Consider the following 17,669-nt stretch of genomic DNA (forward strand, 5'->3'; position numbering starts at 1 on the left):
CGTTACAAAGTAAAGGTATATCGTTTCATATTGTCAACACTATAAGACATACAAAGATTTAATCTAAATTTGACAAAACTTCTTCATATTTAAACTGACATTATTCAAAAATTATCTATAACCTTAAACGATTTAAACATATCTTAAAGCCTTACAATATTGTAACTTACCAAGTGTTGGGACAGTGATATGCTCATGGGTATAGTCGGTTGCTGTAAAAATGCTTAAGAATTATATTTCTTTTAATAATCAAATATTATATATAAAAAAAGTTCTTATGATAAACAAAAATTTATGTCCCTATGACATCAAACACAGATCAGATTTAACCTTTGTGGCAGTAAAGGTTACGAAAAGCACAGGAAAGGCGAATTATAAATGATGTATGACCAACATTTAAGGTGAATATTTGATATTTCAAAGCTTACGTATATTAAACCAACAAATAGTTCGTCCTTAGCCATCTCTTTTCTCTAGAAATTCTTCTTTAAACAGCTGTTCAACAAACACGCAAAAGCGACACAAACGACGTAAAATCATTAATTAATCAGTTTGAACTAAGTTTTAATATTCAAATAATGTAACACTAGCCTATCAATACTAATTTTGTGAGTTCCAATCCAGGTCAAATACTAAATGCCAGTGGCAGGTGTGCTCGACCCCTTTCTTAATTTACTAGGATTGTCAGTTTTAAAAATTAAGGACGGTTGTCCATCATCCGGGAACTCGGGCTTCCTTCACCGAATTCGGACCCGTACAAATAGTGCTGAAAATGGCATTGAACACAAATCAATCAATCAAAAATGTATTTCTGAGATATGGATAAAAGTCAAATAACAAAAACACTGAACTCCAAGGAAAATTCAAAACGAAAAGTCCGTAATCAAATGGCAAAATCAAAAGCTCAAACACATCAAACTAATTAAAAAACAACTGTCATATTCCTGAAACGGCACAAACTTTTTTCTTCAGAAAACGATGAATTTCACCTGGTTTTATCGCTAGCTAAAGCTCTCATTTTTATGACAGTCCCCAAAAAATTCAATATATTGACAACGATGTGTAAACAAAACAAAGAGACATAATAGGTAAAATTACAAAATATGTTACAGCAGTCATCTTTCTGTTACAATCTTAATCACTATGATAACAAACATGTCAACAATGAAACACAAAAAAGTTAAAAGGCAAAATATCTTTTGAGGTCAAATAATTCCAGTCCAGAATAGCTATGAGAAGCATTATTTTTTACGTCTACTGTTTTATTTAAAAAGAATATATAATACACATTTGCTTAAAATATGGGAATGATTCACTGCTCTCTGATCCCTTAAGTTGCTTTGTATTATCATATCAATTGCACATTTTTATTTCTCACATTTGGTTCAGATCTGAGCTCTTGACTTATGTTTTTTAGATAAGAAACATATTGTCTTGCATATGTGTGGTATAGGAAAGATATCAAAGTGTATAATACTAATATGACAGCTGTTTTCCTTTTGTTGGGTGTGTTTGAGCTTTTGATTTTGCCATTTAGTTACGTTTAGTATTGTTCACCGAGTTTGTTATTTTTGTTATTCTACTTTACTATATCCTTTCCATTTCACAAATGTGACCTACCAAATTAGACTATTTACCGGATTTGTAATAAAATAAGCCCTGGCGTTGTAAGTTTATTTTCTATCTATGAGTTTGACTCTCCCTCTGGTATCTTTCGTTCCTCTTTTACGCTTATTATCGAAATTCAACTTGTTTTTTTAATTTATAAAAGCGTTGAAAAAAAGAAATAAGTGTACTTCTGTATTGAGGAATATTTTGTTAACACTGAAGGCTATCATTATTATTTAGAATACAACAATTTTTCACGTGTATGGAACTATGCCTAGGACGTATCGTACCGATAGAAAAATATCATTTGTAAAAATTTGATACACATTATAGAGTTGTATGTTATGCTTATGTGTTAAATGGCGTGAAGTCAAAACATATTGTTAAGAATTACTAATTTTATTGCAAAAATGGAATAAAAAGCATAAGGGTTAAAAATTGGAAACGACAATTCAAAGCTTTTACCAAATACTTCAAAACAAACGAAGAAGGTTGATTCGGAATATATCAATAGTTATTTCTTTTCAATAAAATAAATGCAAGTTTACACTTCATACCATTCTTCATGTTTTGGTTATTAGATTAGTCAGAAATTTTTATAAAGAAATTTTGTTTAATACAGTTTTTTTAGTATTCGATTAAATTATTTGTGTGACCGAACAGCATAGAAACATACAATTTACTTCTTTGAAAGAAAAGTAATTGAAAGAAGATATGAAAAGGCAGATATTTTTTTTAATTTTATTTAGAAATATCAAATTTACCAAATATTCTTGAGACATCAGTATATTATTTATAAATTTGTTTTCAATTGAACATGTGCCTTACAAATTGTTATTAAAGATTTAATCTTATTTCATTTTGTTCAAAATAGCAGAACTAGACTAAAATACATACACATCATATAAATGTCTAATTATTTTAGGAAGGAATAACCAAAAAGTGGTCAATATAAGATAATAGAGTTATCTACTTTGTACAGTTTTTGTTTGCTCGTTTAACAAATTTGCGAATCTTTGATACAAAGTCTTTGTTTAATATTATCTAAAATGAACTGGTTTGTCATAAAAAGTATTATCTTTAATTTTTTTCCGGTTAGATTTATTTTGTTTTATGTTGAATATTTTATAGCTAGTTATACAGTTATGTGTACGCTCATCGTGATTTTCTACTCATATACAGCAGAAATCATACAGAACTATCCATAAACATAACATTTGCAAAGTCCCACATGTGGTTAGTATTGCTAGTAGTTCTTGGTTTTATTTTGTCTTAGAATGCTTATTGACATTTATCTACAAGTCATTTTTATCATTATAACATAGCATAGTGAAGACAGCTGTCTTTTCTTATAGACTTCAATAATTTCGTATGACTATTTTCTTTTGTCGATAGGCTACTGTCTCGTTGATACATATCCCAGATGTTCTTTTTGTCTTCTTTGATAAATATATGAAACAAAGCGTAAAATTTAAGAAAACATGGAAATAGTCAATCCTTAAAATACCAATGTTAATATTTACATACGTAAGGCAGGAACAGTTGTCGTACTAGGTGTGTTTGTTGTTGGTACTTCTGTTCAATGAAATACTTAAGAATTAGTATTGAAGTGCAAGAATGGTTCGCAGAATAAAAATTTGCTAAACTACACAATACATAATATAATCAAGTTAATATAAAGATCCATCTTTACCAGACATATTATGTTCTTTACTCATTGTTGAAGGCCGTACGGTGACCTATAGTTGTTAATGTCTGTGTCATTTTGGTCTTTTGTGGACAGTTGTCTCATTGGCAATCATACCACATCTTCTTTTTTATATATTATGTTACCTGTTATTACTTTCATCCACTGTATTTTAACTCTGGACGATCGAGGTTTCATTTATACAATCATATAATTGAGAATGGAAAAGGGGAAATGTATCAAAGAGACAACCCGGACAAAGAGCAGAATTCAGATGAAGGCCACCGATGGGTCTTTAGCACAGCGAGAACATCCCACATTTCCTAATATAAAAAGGGCAATTGTTTTATTATAGTTTTTGTTGAAACAATTGGTGATAGATACGTTTATACCTAAATTTTTATTCACAAATTTCTGCTTATAAACAGGATACCTGATTGCTTGGTTGGTGTTTAACGCCACTTTCAACATTGTTGTGCTTTTCGTGGTGATAAAATGTTATGAAATAAGATAGCCAGAGTGCCCGGAGAGAACTACTGACCTTCATTAGGATATTTGATAATCCCAGTAAATTAAGAGTGCACAAAGGATAAATAACAAAAATAAACTTAAGAAAAAATAGAAACAAGTACACATTTCAGGCATACAATCTTCTGCATTGGAAAAGAATTATCAAATCTATTTTGTATTGCAAAGTTAAGACTCTAAGTCCAGTAACACAATTCTGCTTACAATGTTATAACATGCACGATACAACTTATTACACTACAAGGGAAAGAAAGGAGGGGGGTCAAGACAAACTAATGTAGCATTGTCTTTATCAGAAATTAAAAAAAATGACACCATTTACTGGACATATCTCAGTTTAGTTACCAAAGAATATCATAGCAAAAATACATTTCCAATATATTGTTAAGAAGTTAGCAATATCCTTTAACTATACTTTCCGCTATGTAGATAATGTTCTTTCACTAAATAATTCAAAATTTGGTGACTATGTTGAACGCATCTTTCCCGTCAAACTAGAGAAAAAGGATACTACAGATACAGTTAGGTCGGCCTCATATCTTGACCTATATCTAGAAATTGACAATGAGGGTTGGTTGAAAACAAAACTTTACAACAAACGAGATGATTTCAGCTTTTTAATTGTGAACTTTCCATTTCTAAGTAGCAACATTTCAGCAGCTCCTTCATATGAGGTATATATCTCCCAATTGATACGATATTCCCGTGCTTGCATTTCCTATCATAATTTTCTTGATAGAGGGTTGCTGCTCACAAGGAAGCTATTAAACCAAGAGTACTGAATGGTGAAGTTGAAATCATATCTTGGTAAATTTTACGGACGCCATCACGACTTGGTTGACCGTTATGAAATAACCGTTTCACAAATGATACCGAATTTGTTCCTTTCGTCGTAACTACAATCCCCTTCCCTTTCATGAATGTGACCTACCGAATTATACTATTTACCGGAGTTGTTATAACATAAACAATACGACGGGTGCCACATGTGGAGCAGGATCTGATTACCCTTCCGGAGCACCCGAGGGCACCACTAGTTTTTGGTGGGGTTCGTAGTGCCTATTCCTTAGTTTTCTATCTTGTGTAATGTGAACTATTGTTTGTCTGTTTGTCTTATTCATTTTTAGCCATGGCGTTGTCAGTATATTTTCGATGTATGAGTTTGACTGTCCCTCTTGTATCTTTCATCCCTCTTTTCTAACTTATTAGATACGTTGGGAGAATATAAAAACAACAAATATAAAACCCCAAAAAGATGTAATAAGCAGCACCTTAAACAAACCGAAAAACTAACGGCAGACAAATCTTTGTCAACACAGAAAATTCAACATTAAGTTACACAGACATTAAAAACATGCGTTTAACCATGTGATCGGTAAGCAATTTCTGTTGTGCATGTTCAATGGGCACTGTTTCTCATATTTCGTTAAGATGCAGAAACATATTCAATTACTTTGTACACAAAAATCATTTGTTCTCTTCCAGAAAAAGAACGTCATCGTCTTTTGAAAGAGTTTAAAATATTTAAGGTGGTACCCAACACTTTAACTAAAATTAATTTGGCTCGTTTAATTTTCTTAAAATTTGACAAAGTATTTACTTTGACCCCTTGACAAAAATATAAAAAAATATTTATTTTTTGAACCAACCGTTTTATCAGAAAAATTATACTGGTTATATAGCAGTTTGACAAACACTCATTTTGATCATTGAGAAGCTTAATATCCCTGTAACAACACAACGTAATTAAAACGTTTAGCTGATTTTACAGAGTTATCTCCCTGTAGTGTTAGGTACCACCTTAAATACTCCATGATTTAAGTTCTTGACTAAAGGATCCTTGATTAGAAATGAATGATAAACTAAACATTTATGGTTTAACATAATACCTCATTCTCAACTCCTTTTTACTTAATATCTAATACGAGTACCTTACCTATGTTTTTCACACATTCAACATTATTACAATAACAACCATTTGGTAATGTCACATAATTATGATTCCAACACATTTCCTGACTAGTGGGCTGAAAATAGTATATTATGTATTTCAAGATTAAGATTGACATATCGTAACAGATCATACCCATACAATATCTCTAAATATCTTTACTGATGTTACCTTTTACGACGCAATAGCACCAATAATTAACAAAGTTAAAATTGAAAAAATATCCACTGTATAAGTTTCAAGCGTCCGATGCTCTTTCTGGGACTCGTAGTGTTATAGAATTATTTTATTTGTCTTTATAACTATTTTGATTTTACTGTTTAGTCTGCTCTTGGTGACATCCATTTGATGTGACAATGTACTTATACATCCCGTCATTGTGTTGTGTTATTATGTTCTGGTAAATTTTGTATTCTTGTTTTTCAATTTTGTTAATGTGCTTTGTCGTTATGCCTTTTTGTGGTTCTTTGATACATTTATTCAAGTGATAAAAATCGGAACACATTACTACTGTACCCCTATTTCGTTCACACAAAGGTGTCTAAATTTGATACGACTGTCATACACAGGAGATCTTTAGCTAGCTATATAACAATCCACCATTTTCTACATAAGAAAATGCATGTACCATTTTAGGAATTTGACATTTGTTATCCATTAGTTTGATGTGTTTGAGCTTTAGAATTTGCAATTTGATTAAAGACACTGCTTTTTGAATTATTCTCTAAGTTCAGTTTTTGGGAGATTTTACTTTTTATGCTCTTAAGGAATGCTTATAGCCAAATATTTGAAATTCAAAGTACAGAAACACGATAAAAAAAGACCCAAATCTATCTGAGGTCAACAATGCAATTGTAAGCCTGTATCTATGATAAGTTTATATACATTCATTTACTGTATATCAATATAGGTCCGTCGATATAATAGACTTATAAAAAAGAAGATGTGGTACAAATGTATGATTGACAATAAGAGATCAAAATGACACAGACATTAACAACTATAGGTCATCATAAGGCCTTCAACAATGAGCAAAGCCAACACCGCATAGTCAGCAATAAAAGACCCCGATATGACAATGTAAAACAAATCAAACGAGAAAACTAACGACCTTATTTATATAATAAATGAACTTATAAATCAAATTTGTCTTTAAATTCCCTAACAAATAGACCGTTGTTTGAAAAGGGCAGAACTCTGTATAATTGTTTAAGGAAACTTCAAAATTTTACATTTAAGTAAGGAAGGATTGCTTTATTTAGCAAAACAATTCAATCCCTTTTGGCATGATATTCTGGTAAATTTTTCAAAATTGAAAAAATAAGTTGAAAGTTGAAAACAATACCGATATTCTGGCCCAGTCCATATGGCTAAATCTAAACATCAAAATGGATGGCAAGATGATTTTGAAGGTTAAATATATTGAAAATTGTATATTTTTTATCAATGATCTGGTGTCAGATAATAATACATTATTCTCATATGGAGAATTTGAGAAAAAGTATAATATCAGTACTAGTTTTGTAATGTTTTATGGTATTTTTAAGTGCTATTCTAAATAGATGGAAAAGGAGGATAGAAGGTAGTTTTAAACTTGATAATATTGAAAATAAATTAGTAGATAAAGTTAAAAAAAAACCAAAAGCTTGTAAATTTTTCTATAATTTATTTCTGAAGGATAATAAAGTATTATCACTATCTGTCCGTAACAAATGGGAAATAGACTTAAATATACAGATTGAAGATTGGAATACTATTTATTCCATGCCCTTCATTATAACCAAATAATCGTTTTTTTTCAAGAAATTGAACTATGAACATTTTGTTCAGAATTGAGAGAAAATATTTTTCACAGTTTTTGTGAATGTAATGTAACACAAAACTTCTGGTTATCCATTATAGATTGGATTAGAAATTATGAAATCTTCTTGCTTTTTAGTGCAAAAGAGGTCATTTTATGTGTGTCTGAGGAGGATTTTGTCAATAGTAAAACAGTTAATAATATCTTGTTGGTACTTACATACTATATATACAAATGTAGATGTAAGAGCGTATTGCCCACAAAATATGGTAGGATAGAATATTTAAAGTATTGGATTAAAATAGAAAAATACTCTGTATGTTTCTTAACCCCTACACAAAAAGTAAAAATGGTTCAGAAGTGGCAATTCTTAGAAGCAGCATTTAATTAACAAAATCAATTGTAATATTTATATCTTATTAAACCATTATGATTTAATCGATCTTACAAGTACTAAATAACTTTTCATACTTTGTGTCTAATACTGTATTATGTAATTTCACATGTTTCATCTTGAAAAATAAAATAATTACAAAAAAATTATTGATACTCACTTTTAAAATAGGGGTTCATTTATGTGTAATTTATGCCTTTTGTGCACTCCCCTTTTCGAATAAGAGCAAACGTTGAATTAATTACGATATAAATTTTCGTTGATGAGCATTGTTCAATGTGCTAATTGCTCAAGACACTTATACTTTCAGACATGGATTTTGTAAGCTGGCAAAGATTATTTAAGCGAACCTTAAAACACTTATTTATGCCATTATTGTAACGCTTGAGATATAAAAAGTGACAATATTCCAGCCAGACACTAAGCACTCTGGCTGAAACACCTACCTTATATTTTTACACATTTAAAGTGTTAACTTTAGCTGTGAATAAAATTCGAAAAAAGTGTGGATGTCATTACAAAATTTATAGAGAGATTTGCATATGACGTAATGCATGGAATTGGTTTGACAGTTTTTCTACTAAATGACAACTGATTATTAGCAGTGTATACTTCATGTATTAGATTAAATATATGTTGACACTTTTACTAAGATATATCAAGACATACCTGTAATTCACATATACTATGTCATACAATAAATGAAATTGCATACCTCATAGTGTTTACAAGTAGAAACAATTTTACCATCTTTTTCTTGGATATGGCAATGTTCCTAAAATAAAGAATATGTTAATTTTAAGAACCGCAAAAAAAGTTAACGATTTCAATAATGAAATCAAATTTTTTTGAATGGCATATATTTCTAGGTAAATATTACATTTATTTTCAGTAATTGTTATCGCAAAAAGAAACTTAAAGATGGAACGTACAAAAAAATCAAAATATATGTGTCATAGAGAGACAAACAAACAAAATCCTGACACAAACAAAAAAGAAACGACCAAGGAACAAACACTAAAAGGACAATTTTTAATAACGCTAATAACATTTCTGCTCAGTCAAAGGGCCAATAATTTAACAATCATTCCGTTACAAAATCGGACGATCAGCTTTTATAAAATTTTGTTAAAAGTTGTAAGTCTCGCACTTTCTTTGAAAAGGTACTGTTATCGTGTTCTATTCAGTTGTAGACATTACAATTTTATAGTTAGGCCTTTTGAAAGTACTTTGTTTACACATAAAGACAACAGTTGTATATCGTTGTTCGAAAGTCCTCAATCGATTGAGAGAAAACAAATCCGGGTTTTAAACTAAAACTGAGGTTAACACATCAGCTATAAGAGGAAATCAGCGAAACAACAGTAACACTGAAACAAAAAACCAAAACGGCAATGTAACAGAAAAAAAAGGAACGAACTATAAGATAACAACTGCCATTTTCCTGACTAGGTACAGGACTTTTTAAGAAAACAAATGGTGAGTTGAACCTGGTTCTGCGGCTAGCCAAATCTCGCGCTTTAATGACAATGTTATATGCAACACTAAAATAATTTTTTTTAATAAAATATTTTTTATAGAGCACAAAAATGTCAGTATTCACACAAGAAACTAACAAAACCCTTATATAAACTTATAAAGAAGGGATATACATTTTTTTAGTTACGATACTGTTGTCAGGTCATTAAAGATTGCATATTTTGGCGTTAATATTAATTAACTTATAGGGTCTTTGCATCGGAACTAAACACATTTATTTAAAAACCAGTTATTGGCTTGATACGGGTTATGTTCTTCTAATATATGTTATGATGGTATGACACTAAACTCCTAACGGGAAGGATTGCGCCTGATGTGCATATGATGAAGACATAATCTTTCAATCAGATTTATTGAAGTCTGGAGCTAGCATGTCAGTTAACTGCTACTAGTCTGTTGTTATTTATGTATTATTGTCATTTTGTTTATTTTCTATGGTTTCAACTTCTGACATCAGACTCGGACTTCTCTTGAACTGAATTTTTAATGTGGGAATTGTTATGCGTTTACTTTTCTACATTTGCTAGAGGTATAGGTGGAGGGTCGAAATCTCATAAACATGTTTAACCCCGCTGCAGTTTTGCGTCTGTCCCAAGTCAGGAGCCTCTGACCTTTGGTAATCTTGAAATGTTTTTCATTTTAGTTTCTTGTGTACAATTTGGAATTTAGTATGGCGTTCATTATCACTGAACTAGTATATATATATATTTGGTTAGGGGCCAGCTGAAGAATTGTGCGGGAATTTGTTGCTACATTGAAGACCTGTTGGTGACTTTCTGTTGTCTGTTCTATGGTCGAGTTGTTGTCTCTTTGACACATTCCCCATTTCAATTTTCAATTTTATTACATGACAGGACTACAGTACAAATAAAATGTTGTAAATGAACTGGGTGATTAATTATCTTTACTTTTACAGACGAATTGAAAATTAAAAAATAGAATTACAACTACAAACGATAACACATTTAACAATATCCAATCAGAATAAAATAACTAAATACATTAATGTTGGATATCAAAGTACCACGAAAAGTCTTACAGTAATGCGAAATCACACTCAGCAAAACAGTCAAATTCGATAATACAATATTAGCAATAATGTTCAAGTATTACTTACAGTTCCGTGACAAGTTTCCTTGAGACAAGAATATGCCACTTGATTAAGTGCTTGGTGTTGTCTATCTAAATAAAAAATAAGAATCTAGACGAAATAGATATACCGATTTATACAATTTGGCTGCATGTCTTTTCCAGTAAACTGCTCACAAGGAAGCTATTAAACCAAGAGTTCTGAATGGTGAAGTTGAAATCATATCTTGGTAAATTTTACGGACGCCATCACGACTTGGTTGACCGTTATGAAATAACCGTTTCACAAATGATACCGAATTTGTTCCTTTCGTCGTAACTACAATCCCCTTCCCTTTCATGAATGTGACCTACCGAATTATACTATTTACCGGAGTTGTTATAACATAAACAATACGACGGGTGCCACATGTGGAGCAGGATCTGATTACCCTTCCGGAGCACCTGAGGGCACCACTAGTTTTTGGTGGGGTTCGTAGTGCCTATTCCTTAGTTTTCTATCTTGTGTAATGTGAACTATTGTTTGTCTGTTTGTCTTATTCATTTTTAGCCATGGCGTTGTCAGTATATTTTCGATGTATGAGTTTGACTGTCCCTTTGGTATCTTTCGTCCCTCTTTTTGAAATAAATATGATATTAACAACAATAACTGACTTTTCCTAAATAAAAACAACACTACGATGTAACACATAAGGTCGAAACTCTACATAATAATCTACTACAAACAGAACGATTTTTCGCTGGTTCCTTTGGATCCATCTTACGGTGTTTATATAGCACAACTCTGTCGGCATGCCCATGTCTGCCGTTACATTTTAGATTTAAATAATCATAATCTATGTATAAGAAAAAGAAGGAGATGCTATGATTGCCAATGAGACACGTACCTATCAAAGCTGTAATGTTACAGGTAAATTATTTTGTCAAGGGTTTCATTGCCACAAACTACTTAAAACTCTGTTCATTAGTGTAATAGATACAAATATGATGTTCGCAAATTTCACTACACGTCGTGAAACATATTACAAACGGATGAAATAATGTTGAAAGTGATGTTGTTTATCGCGCCCGCCAATCAGCATACGATCCGGTAAAAACTCTTTGATACTTTTGATTAATTTATACTTAAAGAGGGACAAAGATACCAGAGGGACAGTCAAACTCATATATTGAAAATAAACTGACAGCGCCAGGGCTAAAAATGAAAACGACAAACAGACCAACAATGTTGAAACCCGCCACATTATTTATGTATGTGCCTGTCCCAAGTCAGGAGCCTGTAATTCAGTGGTTGTCGTTTGTTAATGTGTGATATATTTGATTTTCGTTCATTCTTTTGTATAGGTTGGTTTTCTCGTTGCATTGTTTTACATTGTTATATCGGGGCCTTTAATAGCTGGCTATGCGGTATGTGCTTTGCTCTTTGTTGAAGGTCGTACGGTGACCTATAGTTGTTAATGTCTGTGTCATTAGGGTCTCTTGTGGACCGTTGTTTCATTGGAAATCATACCACATTTTCTTTTTTATAAACAATAGTATACATGACACAACATAGAAAACAAAAGAATAAGCAACACGAACCCCACCAAAAACTAGGGTTTTACTACACGTTATTGGTTTTATTCTTTGTTGAGGGTCATATGGAGATCTCATGTTTACATTTACGTTATTGTATGTCTGGTGAAGAAATGTCACATAATCACACTGCATCGTCTTATTTACGATAACAGTTTTCATTCACTCTAAATAATATAATAGTCAACAAACGAAACGATTCACAAGTTAAATCTCCAATATATACTATAAAATATAATAAATAGGAAAACTCTTTTACAATATCTAATGAAAAAAAAATTTACAAAGCAAATGCATATGATTTAAAGAATTTATCAAAATGGAAAGAGAGAAAATACTGTGTTAATGGACACGGGGTCAAATTCATTTTTCGCAAATTGATGACAAAAGTCGATACTGAGAATTTAAAAGTATTCAAATATCTGCAAAGGCATTTAAAATTATAAGCAGACAGCGTTTTATATAAAAAAAATCTTTTTAGCTTTAATATTTTTTGGATGAAAAAACAATTTGTAAAATAACAACAATTGCCAAACAAAAAATTGCGTATTTTAAATCAGTGGTTTTGATAAGGAAACAACACTCTGTTACGTGTAAATAGTATAGATGCTAAAATATCGTTTCTTTTGTTGACTAGTATAAACATACATTGAACTTACTCCGTTCTACAAACCAATTAATGCAGGACTGATCATAACATTTACACGTTGGCTCACGATTATACAAACCACACTTTTTCTGCAAAATTAATGTTGATTAACGTATGATGAATGAAAGACGAAATGACTAAATTAAACAGTTGAAATACTTTTGACATAATAAGAGAGTTTAATACTATTTAAAAGATAATACATATGCGATATTATGATTAGCTGAATTTGTCAAAAACATTCAGTTTATCTTTTTTTTCATTTTGCTATGAGGATAGTGATAGTTTGTAAATATGCATATATTTTAAATGCACATGAAAAAAAACCCCAACTGGACCGTAGATAATATTGCGTCCTTTTGTTGTGCCTTTTTGTCTGTGATGCTCTAAAAATGTTATCAAGTGGTGTCATACATAGTAGAATGTTATATCTCCACACTGATATGAAGGATAATATAGGGACATCAGTGTCCTTATCATATCAGGAAATAAGTTTTAATAGCACAAGGCTTTTTTAACACATATATCTGTGACAAACTTGATGACCTCAGTTTCCATAGAAATTATTGGTTTGTGTACTTATTTTATTTTATTTAGGCGGAAACCTTCATCATTTCTAATGATATTTCCATGAACGTTTGTCATATTTTCAAGATATTGACGAACGTATACGTTCGGAAACTGTCGTTATTTGGTGTGTGTACGGAGGGAGTAGATATGGACGAGGGAGTAGAGAACAGAGGTCGGAACAAGGGGGTAAACTAAACCAATTAATGTAACATTAATGTATTATTTCTTCACAGAAATTCTATTTCGTTCTATTTTCACAATAAATAAATCCAATAAAAGTGGAATGCATGACCAATTTCATTGCTTGAAACGTTTCTTACTGCTTAAGAAATGTCTGGAATAACACACATTTTGATGTTTCTGGTTTGTTTTACCCAACTACTAGGCCACCCATTGTTTTATATTTGAAACTGTTTAAAAGGAATAAATAAAACTATAAATATGTAACTTGTGTTCATATATGACAGATAGTTAAATAAATTACTTGGCTTACATCATGAAAGAAATTTTCGCCACAATGTCCTGTGAATAAACCATCCTGATGTCCTATTTGACAGTAAAAGTGAGAACCATATTGACGCTTTTTGCCAAATATACCCTGCAAAAATAGATTAATGGCAGTGTATCGTAAATGTAACCCAGCAGGCAAGTAAAGCATTTAAATAGTACATGAAATTATAATACCTCATTATGTTTTCTGTATAAAAAAAATGAAATATTAGTGCTGGTTTTAAAGACTATTTCCACTGGCAAAGTTTTATAAACATATTTCCTGGACTATTTCATCGTGTAACAGTATTAAAACATTTGACTTTTCTACTCTTTACACTAGTATTCCACATTCCAAACTAAAAGACAAATTGAAAGAGTTGGTATTGCTTTGCTTCGTAAAAAAGAATGGCCAACGTAGATACAAGTATCTTGTCTTAGGGAGGGATAAATCCTACTTTGTAAAGGATCACTCTGATTCGAACAAAAAAATTCTCTGAAACTGATATTATCAACATACTTGATTTCTTGATTGACAACATATTTGTTACGTTCGGAGGACGTGTTTTTCAACAGACTGTCGGCATTCCAATGGGAACAAACTGTGCCCCTCTACTTGCCGACTTGTTTCTTTATTATTATGAGGCTGACTTCTTGCAGGAACTTCTTAGGAAGAAAGATAAGAAGTTAGCAATATCCTTTAACTCTCCTTTTCGCTACATAGATGATGTTCTTTCACTAAATAATTCAAAATTTGGTGACTATGTGGAACGCATCTATCCAATCGAGCTCTAGATAAAGGATACTATAGATACAGTTAAGTCGGCCTCATATCTTGACTTACATCTAGAAATTGACAATGAGGGTCGGTTGAAAACAAAACTTTACGACAAAAGAGATGATTACAGCTTTCCAATTGTAAACTTTCCATTTCTAAGTAGCAACATTCCAACAGCACCTGCATACGGGGTATATACCTCCTAACTGATACGATATTCCCGTGCTTGCATTTCCTATCATGATTTTTTGATAGAGGGTTGCTGCTCACAAGGAAGCTATTAAACCAAGAGTTTCAAATGGTGAAGTTGAAATGATCCCTTCGTAAATTTTACGGACGCCATCACGAGTTGGTTGACCGTTATGGAATAACCGTTTCACAAATGATACCGGATATATTCCTTACGTCGTAACTACAATCCCCTTCCCTTTCATGAATGTGACCTACCGAATTAGACTATTTACCGGATTTGTAATCACATAAGCAACACGGCGGGTACCACATGTGGAGCAGGATCTGCTTACCCTTCCGGAGCACCTGAGATCACCCCTAGTTTTTTTTGTTTATTCTTTAGTTTTCTATGTTGTGTCGTGTGTGCTGTTGTTTGTTTGTTCTTTTCATTTTTAGCCATGGCGTTGTCAGTTTGTTTTAGATTTATGAGTTTGACTGTCCCTTTGGTATCTTTCGTCCCTCTTTTATACTAGTTTTTCATTTGACAACAATGACGTCATTAATTATTCGGGTTAGATATGTGTGATTGGCAAAATTAAACTATACTAATCGTGAAGATCAAAATTTGTAAGTGTCTTTCGACTTGATATCAAATTAGTATATAACAGACCGGACCCACTGTCACGAACACTACCATCATGTCATAAAAATATGTTTGCTAACAGATTACCTCAATCACTTCTTTTTCAATTTTGTTTTATTTGTGAAACATTTAGAAATTTTCAAATGTACTGCTGTGCTATAAAATTGAAGTTGCCTGTTTTTGATTCATTTTTTTGTTGTTGAGAAACATGATGAGATTTTATTTCTTTAGCAATGAGAACAATATATTTTATATAATCATTTATAGATGATAAAGATGGTGGGAATTGCTTCTTTAAAAACAAACGAGCTAAGTTATATCAGTATTTGATAAAATAACCAAGATAAAAAATAAAACATAATATGAAGAGCTGAATGTGTTGCCTTGTACCAAACGACATGTTTTGATACTTGAATACCCCCCGAGGGCCGATGAATATGATAAACATATGTATACATTTCTATTTACATTAATACGCTCAAAGTAGAACTGTAGCTGTAGGTTACACTTTATTAAATATCCCTACGTATGCATAACAAGCTTAATGGTTGATACATAAATATGATCAAATTATTGTCAAGGGTTTATAAAACAAACGGGACGATTTAAAATTTTGAAATTATTCAGTTTCACCTCCTTAGTAGCAATATACTAACTTCGCCTGCATATTGGATATACATTTCCCAACTTATTCGGTATTCAATAGCTCACAGCTGCTACTCAAGTTTTTAAAATTTTGTTATGACTATGAAATAATAATGAAATGGAAAGCACTTAAATAGAACACTTATAGAAGAAATATGCATACACATAGATAGATTAATGTGTATTTTTATCAAAAGTTTTGAATTTAAAATATATATAGATAAACTAAAAGATATTTACCCATTTACATACTTTTTGGATCTCAATTCAAAACTCTGGATAAGAAAAATACTTAACTGCTTACCTATATAATTGTCACCAGTGGTCATTGTTTATATAAAAAAAAAAAAATGATTTGCAGTCCAAGTTATTAAAATTTTGTCAGTGCTCATGAACTTGCGCAAGCAATAATTCTCGACAGTTATTATATAAAGGATGGTTTATTAAAGAATGAAACTCATCTTCTTATCATACAAACAAAAATGACATGTCCTCTTTGAACTACCAATAAGTTTATTTATGATGTCGCTTTTTTGCCACTCGTAATTTAATGGGCACTTATGCAAAATTTACGTAATATTTGTTTTACTTCAATGATTTGAATATCAAGGTATTTATCCATTTGGAAATTTCTTTAAAGTGAAAAACATGTCTGTTTATGGTGATATCCATTTAACGTGTCTCTGTACTTCTACATCATGTAATTGTGTTATTGTGCTATGGTAGATTTTTGTAATCTTGTCATTAGTTTTTACTAATATGCTTTGCCTATATGCAAGTGTATTTTGTAACATATATGTTTGATATAGATTAGAATTAGAACACAATCTTGAATGTTGTACCAATATTGTTGACATTTTTGTTTGTTTTGTTCATACATCGTTGTAAATATAATGGATTTTTTTTCGCAACTGTCATAAAAGTGGGATTTTTTGGGGATATAAAACATGGTATAATCCACTATTTTCTACATAAGTAAATGCCTACACGAAGTCAGGAATATGACAGTTGTTACCCATTCATTTGATGTGTTTGAGCTTTAGGTATTGTCATTTGATTCGGGAATTTCCGTTGCGAATTTTCCTTGGAGTTCGTTATTTTTGTGATCATTACACTTTATATATATATTCCTATTTGGTTATTTGCAATCATATCTTGCAAAAAAAAATTATTATTAGTTTCATAGTTCGGTTGTGACCTATTACGATATATATAGGGTCAGTAGATTCCATATGGGGTGAGAGCGAACTATGTAACGAATTTATCTTACCGAATATCTTAACATATGATATTAAGACTAGTGGCCTATAGAAGTGATTACGTCTTCAATACAGTTAGTATTATGAAACAACTCTCATAGGTCTATCAAAAAACAAATGCCAACAATAACAACTTGTTAGCTTTAAATGTGTTGTATGGAATTAATTTCAATCATTCATTATCCAATTAATGTTGAAACCTTTAAGATTTTTTTCTCACCAACGTGTTGTTTGTATAAAGGGACGCAACTCCACTACTAACCTAATATGGATCCTTACTAACCTAATATGGA

At 31.3% G+C, this 17,669-nt stretch overlaps 1 protein-coding gene across 1 annotated transcript in view; it reads right to left on the reverse strand.

The window, feature by feature from the left end:
- Positions 1-17,669, reverse strand: part of LOC143063282 (uncharacterized) — a 42,492-nt gene that overhangs the window by 15,821 nt on the left and 9,002 nt on the right. Inside the window, exons 3-9 of the mRNA XM_076235338.1 lie at positions 13,885-13,989; positions 12,832-12,910; positions 10,626-10,690; positions 8,685-8,744; positions 5,760-5,850; positions 3,136-3,183; positions 171-212 (exon numbers count right to left, since the gene is read on the reverse strand). Of these exons, the coding sequence (XP_076091453.1) occupies positions 171-212; positions 3,136-3,183; positions 5,760-5,850; positions 8,685-8,744; positions 10,626-10,690; positions 12,832-12,910; positions 13,885-13,989 (490 nt within the window). The remainder of the gene's footprint in view (positions 1-170; positions 213-3,135; positions 3,184-5,759; positions 5,851-8,684; positions 8,745-10,625; positions 10,691-12,831; positions 12,911-13,884; positions 13,990-17,669) is intronic.

Source organism: Mytilus galloprovincialis, chromosome 2, assembly GCF_965363235.1.
Source record: "Mytilus galloprovincialis chromosome 2, xbMytGall1.hap1.1, whole genome shotgun sequence".
Classification (NCBI taxonomy): domain Eukaryota; kingdom Metazoa; phylum Mollusca; class Bivalvia; order Mytilida; family Mytilidae; genus Mytilus; species Mytilus galloprovincialis.